The sequence below is a fragment of the Rana temporaria genome, chromosome 1, assembly GCF_905171775.1.
Source record: "Rana temporaria chromosome 1, aRanTem1.1, whole genome shotgun sequence".
NCBI classification, from domain to species: domain Eukaryota; kingdom Metazoa; phylum Chordata; class Amphibia; order Anura; family Ranidae; genus Rana; species Rana temporaria.
This window is the reverse complement of record NC_053489.1, coordinates 349,081,262-349,087,261: the sequence shown is the minus strand read 5'-3', so window position 1 is coordinate 349,087,261 and position 6,000 is coordinate 349,081,262. Positions and strand designations below refer to the sequence as shown.

At 41.0% G+C, this 6,000-nt stretch overlaps 1 protein-coding gene across 1 annotated transcript in view; it reads left to right on the top strand.

The window, feature by feature from the left end:
- Positions 1-1,717: 1,717 nt before the first annotated feature.
- The window catches only part of LOC120908975 (plasmalemma vesicle associated protein), a 28,270-nt gene continuing 23,987 nt past the window's right edge, over positions 1,718-6,000 (top strand). Inside the window, exon 1 of the mRNA XM_040320529.1 lies at positions 1,718-2,290. Within this exon, the coding sequence (XP_040176463.1) occupies positions 1,916-2,290 (375 nt within the window). The 5' untranslated portion in view covers positions 1,718-1,915. The remainder of the gene's footprint in view (positions 2,291-6,000) is intronic.

Sequence of the window (6,000 nt, the reverse complement as noted above, 5' to 3'; positions counted from 1 at the left end):
AAGTATTTTAAATGCTCACATGCAGTGTTTTCATTAATAATTTCTTTATTCACTTGCAATGTGCATTTTATTCTCGAAAATTTGGCTACTCCAGGAATCATCACTTCCATAGTACTGCCTGTTTGCACATCATATCCCTCCTCTTCTGGGCAAGTCTATTTACTGTCTGTGCAGGACCAGCACCTTCACTCCTCCCCCTCATCTTCCCGCATAACTTTTTATGCAGCTGCCAGGGAAAGAGTAACAGGTAATACTATAGGGTGTCTGCTGGGGCTGTGAACATCTCAGCATCAATCTCAGGTCTTTTGGATACCCACACAAGGGAATCGTTTACAGGTAAACAACATGTATAAAATACTTTTGATGAGCATATAAACTTTTAGTAAATTTTTATTGAAATGAATGGTCATGAGACTCTGTCTCTAGCACACTGCTCATACTAAAGTCATGGGGTGTTATTATGTAGTAATAGCCACTTGTATGCAGGGCCAACCCAACATAGGCAATACATCCTATTAACAGGTACCACTACCAGGTTTCATTACCCTATCTAGTTTGTGTTCCCACTCCTGAAGGGAGTCGTTACGTGTACCTCCTTAGCCCATATCCAGTTCTATGCCCTACACTCTGTCCCACATTCTCCCGGATGAACCAGCTAACCATTTCCCAGGTAAGTCACAAGTAATAACCAAGGCAAGTCTTATGCATTTTCAGAATTTAAATTTCCAACTTCAAGGTGGGCAACACCAGGGGCACACAGTTATAGCACTTCTAAGTTTAGAGCATCCAATTCTAGAATACATACTTAGGTTACACATCACTTCAGGGAAAAATAGGTTCCATCTTTTTACCCTGAAGTTTGACTGCGGTTGGCACTTTTCCCAGTTGGGTTCCCTTCTAGACTTGTCCCTAATTTCAGTCCTACTCAGGGTGTAGGGGCCTTGCTAGGTATTCCTTAGCTGGGGGAATACCATACTCTGGGGTCTTTACTTCTTTGAAGGAAGGGCCCCATCAAGTCCCATGGAGGCCAACTACAGAGCAGAGTTCCTACCTCCTTACACTCTCCACCCAAACACCTCCCGAAACCCACTCTCTATATATTCTAAGAGGGTGCCACCTAGTGGCCAAAACAAGAAGTACTGTAACCCCCCCCTTACACATTAGCCATTGCACTGCCATTGAGTAAAGCTGCCAGGAAGCTTTATAATAAAGTATATCTGCTAGCTGGATTTGGGATTCATTAAAAAAAAACTATTCGCTCCTTTTCTTTTTAAGACCCAGTATCTTATTTGTTTTTCACTGTATAGTCAATAATAGTCGTTAACACAGTCCTTTAAAGTATAAACTCTAAAAAAACAGAGCAATATAATACATGGTAGTTAAGTAGAATGTGTGTACAGAGCTGTAAATGAAACCAAAGAGGGATATTCGAGAAACATGCATATTTTTCTTTGGAATGTTTATCATAAAGATAATCAAATAATAATCACAGTTCTGCTTATACTAGGCAAATATGCACTATGACCATTAAACCCACTAACAATAGATTTTTCACAGAGTGGAGTGTTATGACAAATTTGAGGAAGTTGGACGCATCCTGAGCAGCAGGAAGGAGCCAGGCTTGGGAAACATTAAAAAAGTCTTATCAGTAAGTGGCTGTGAAAAAACCACACCCTGTCCCTTGGCCCGTCTCAAGATAAAATGATGAGGCTATCAAGACTTTAAGGTACAAGCTCTTTGCAGATGAGAGTTAATGGTCTGCTGAGATCGTACTGGTCACATAAGGACTTCAGATTTTGTAAGAGGAGTCTTTAAGCTCTTCTTTTTTATTAGTGTATGTTATTTTGTGAGAAGCCAAGGAAGAAAAACAACACGAAGAAGAAAAAAACCTTTATCATAATAGCAAGAAGCAAACATGGACACAAGCTACGCAATGGCCAAGTTTCGCTTGGAGTCCAAGGACATTCTCAGATCCAGGCAAAAAGGTTGCTGGCATTATATGAAATATGTCTTCATTTTTTCATCTATCATCCAGTTCCTTATCATCCTAGGCTTGGTGCTCTTCATGCTCTATGGCAATGCCCATGGCGGCACAGAACTTCGCCTGAAAAGTGTAGAGAATCGTTATAAGGATCTAACAATTGACCATGCATGGCTGAAAGGTAATTTCAGTTTGCTAAAAGAAAAACTTGCCAGTGCAGACAAAAATCTGAAAAACTGCAGTGATACTCTCAGCAGGACGCGTATGAGCATCAGCACCATGAACAAAACAGCTCCCTGTCCAAGATTCGTGAGTACAATTTTGGGAATATTTGGTGTAGCATGACTTTTGTTTAGATTTCTTGATCCATTGTATTATGTTGCGGGATCATGGTCCAAAAAGTTTTAACACATGATGATCGTGTCAAACGTATACATAATATATAAATACAGTAAAACCTTGGTTTGCAAGCATAATTCGTTCCAGAAACATGCTTGTAATCCAAAGCACTTGTATATCAAGGCATTTTTTTTACAGGGTATAAAAGAGAAGAGAGGCGCCTCTAAGTGTAGCAATAAGTTGCTAAATGTTGTACCTTCATTAAATGTAACCATATTGCTACACTTAGAGGCTTCTCTCTTCTTTTTTTATACTCAGTTGTGACATGATGCTCCTCTTATATCAAGACATCGCTTGTATATCAAGGCTAAAATGTATTAAAACATTTTGCTTGTCTTGAAAAACGCTCTCAAACCAAGGTTTTACTGTATACATAAACGTGTGTGTGTATATATATATATATATATATATATATATATATTCCACTGTAATTCAAGTACTTGTAATTAATGCTAACAGGAATGCCTTATTATTCTAGACTAGAGTAAAGAGCATTGCAGGTGTATGAGCAATAACCTCTTTACTAGATTTAGATAATTTAAGTGATAATTTCTAATTGGTTGCTACACTTTGCATATTCGTATTGCTTTTTTGTACTATTTTACTGAATTGGAATGATAATTAAGGATACATTAAAGAGGTTTCCAACTCAAAACAAAAATGTAATATATTAATATATTGCAGTGTACCAAACTAGCTTCATTCGTTTTCTTTTTTCCCCTGTTTATTTTCACCTGGTGATCCATGCAGCATCACACTTTCTGTCATAGAGTGTCTCCACTCTCGATGGATGAGCAATGGAGCCATCCTTGGACAACAGTATTGTCAATTTGGGGAGAGGATAGTGTTTGGGGAGAGGATTTGTGATGAAAAAAAAACGACGTTTTTGAAAATGTCATTTAAAATGACCGTGTGTGGGGAAAACGTTGTTTTATGTCTTCTGAAAAACGACAAATAAAAATTCGAACATGCTCAAATTTTTTGTGTCGTTTTTCAAAACGTTGTTTTTTGTTTCACAGAAATTGACCGTGTGTAGCAAAAAACGACGTTTAAAACAACGTTTTTAAACCCGCGCATGCCCAGAAGCTAGTTATGAAGTGAGCTTCAATGGAAAAAAGTGGTGGAACGTAACCTCGCTTTGCTAGAGCATTGTGAAAAAACGATGGTGTGTAGGCAACTTCGTCTTTGAAAATGATGTTTCAAAAACGTTGTTTTATTTCATAATTTAAAATGATTTAAAATGTCGTTTTTTTTTCATCACAAAAAACGACTGTACGCGGCATAAGACCCCTTTCACACTGAGGGCGTATTGCAGGCGCTATAGTGTTAAAAATAGCGCCTGCAATCCACCCTAAAAGTGCTGCTCTATTGTCTCCAGTGTGAAAGCCCCAGGGCTTTCACACTGGAGCGTTGCGCTAGCAGGACGGTAAAAAAAGTCCTGCTAGCCGCATCTTTGGAGCGGTGAAGGAGCGGTGTGTTTACCACTCATCCACCGCTGCTGCCCATTGAAATCAATGGAAGGTGTGGTATACACTGCGCTGCCTAGGATGCACAGCTGCTAACACTGCTAGTTTTGAATAAAAAAGCAACAACAAAAGGAAAAAATAAAGTGTAGCGCTTGAACCATGTATATTGTGACAATATACTAGGATAATAGGTGAATAATAACAAATGGCTCAGAATATAATCCTAAATACAACTCAATATCAATATATGTGATGTCCATATGGTTTAAACCATGATACGTGAAAATCAATACTAAATAGTGATCAGAACATAAATAAAAACGAATAATGATTAAAGTCCATAAATAATATATTCCACCACGTGAAATTGGATCAGATGCAGGAGATGCTGATATCGTCCTTGAAGTGATCAAAACACCACCACCAGTGTAGTAATCTGCTTACCGGAAATGGTGGACTTGTGGGGACATATGTCGCCAGAAGTCAAGAAAGGCTTATGTGTTATATATCCAGGGTCTTGGAAGCAGGAAGCTGGAGGTATACTGGTCAAATGCTTCTGATGCAAAAACGGCTTCAAATGGAACTTTATATTGGAACGAAGGTTCCTAAACACGGCCTCTCAAAATGGTGTCAGTGGTAAATAGGAGATAGAAGAGAAGGGTGGCCACATAGCGTAAAATTGTACAGTAAAATTATTTTATTTAAAACAGCAATTACACTCACATGTAGGCTGTAGATTCATGCGTGTATATACAAATGAGGCGGCAGTGGAAGCGACCCTATGACAGCAGCGCAATTCGGGCGGTTTTAACCCTTTCTCGGGCGCTAGCGGGGGTTAAAATGCCGCAAATCCACCTATAGCGTCGGCGGTAAAAATAGCAGTGTTTTACCGCCGACACTATGGGCGGCTCAGTGTGAAAGTGGTCTAACTGCCACTTTTGCTGGACAGCTTAAAAATTAACAGACTGAGGGGTTGATTTACTAAAACTGGAGATTGCAAAAACTGTCCATGGTAGCAATCAGCTTCCAACTTCCAACTGAACGTTGGTTTCTATGCACCAGATTTTGCATGCACTAGTTGTAATAAATCAACCCCCTACCCAGGTGATAGTAATTATTTACAGGTACATATATAGCACCATCAATTTACACAGTGCTTTACATATATATTGTACATTAACTCCAGTATCTGTGTTTTACTGTGCCGCAGCAAAATTAAATTTCTAAAGGTAAAAATGGTTTAAAATTGCTCGCGGCTGTATTACCGGCTCCCGGTAATATAGAGGAAATACTATTGAAAAAACCGGCGTGCGGTCCCTCCCCCTTCCAGTCCGTACCAGGCCCTTCAGGTCTGGTATGGATATTAAGGGGAACTCCAAACCAAAATGTAAAAAAGAACGGCGTGGGTGTCCCCCCCCCCCCCCGCCAAAAAAATCCATACCAGGCCCTTCAGGTCTGGTAGGGATTTTAAAAGGAACCCCTGGCCAAATAAAAAGAATGATGTGGGGGTCCCCCCCAAAATCCATACCAGACCCTTATCCGAGCAAGCAGTCATGGCAGGCCAGGAAAAAGGGGAGACGAGCGAGCGCCCCTTCCTGAACCATACCAGGCCACTTGCCCTTAACATGGAGAGGGTGCTTTGGGGACCCCCCAAAGCACCATGTCCCCATATTGATGGGGACAAGGGCCTCAACCCCACAACCCTTGCCTGGGAGTTGTGGGGGTCTGCGGGCGGGGGGTTTATCAGAATTTGGAAGCCCCCTTTAACATGGGGGCTCCCAGATCCTGCCCCCCCACAATGTACCCCTACTCATTCACATAGGGGGACCGGATCGGGGAGCCCCCCCCCATCTCAAAAAAATCAAACCCTGTAAGACAAAGGCATAATGAGCTAGTATGCATTGCATATGAAATATTTATCTTAGATCAAAGCTGTTGCAGCGGCCCTGTCTACCGCTATGACTGGTGACATGTCTCCCAGAGTTATTTCCGGGTTTGCAGGCTTCGGCGCTATGATTGACCGGAGCCACGATGATATCACTCCAGTCATGGCACGGCTACTGAAGAAACTGCATGAGTGGATCGTTTCCTCAGTGCGTATATGGTAGTGCAGGTTTAGGAGATATTTACAGTACCTACAGGTAAGCCTATAGG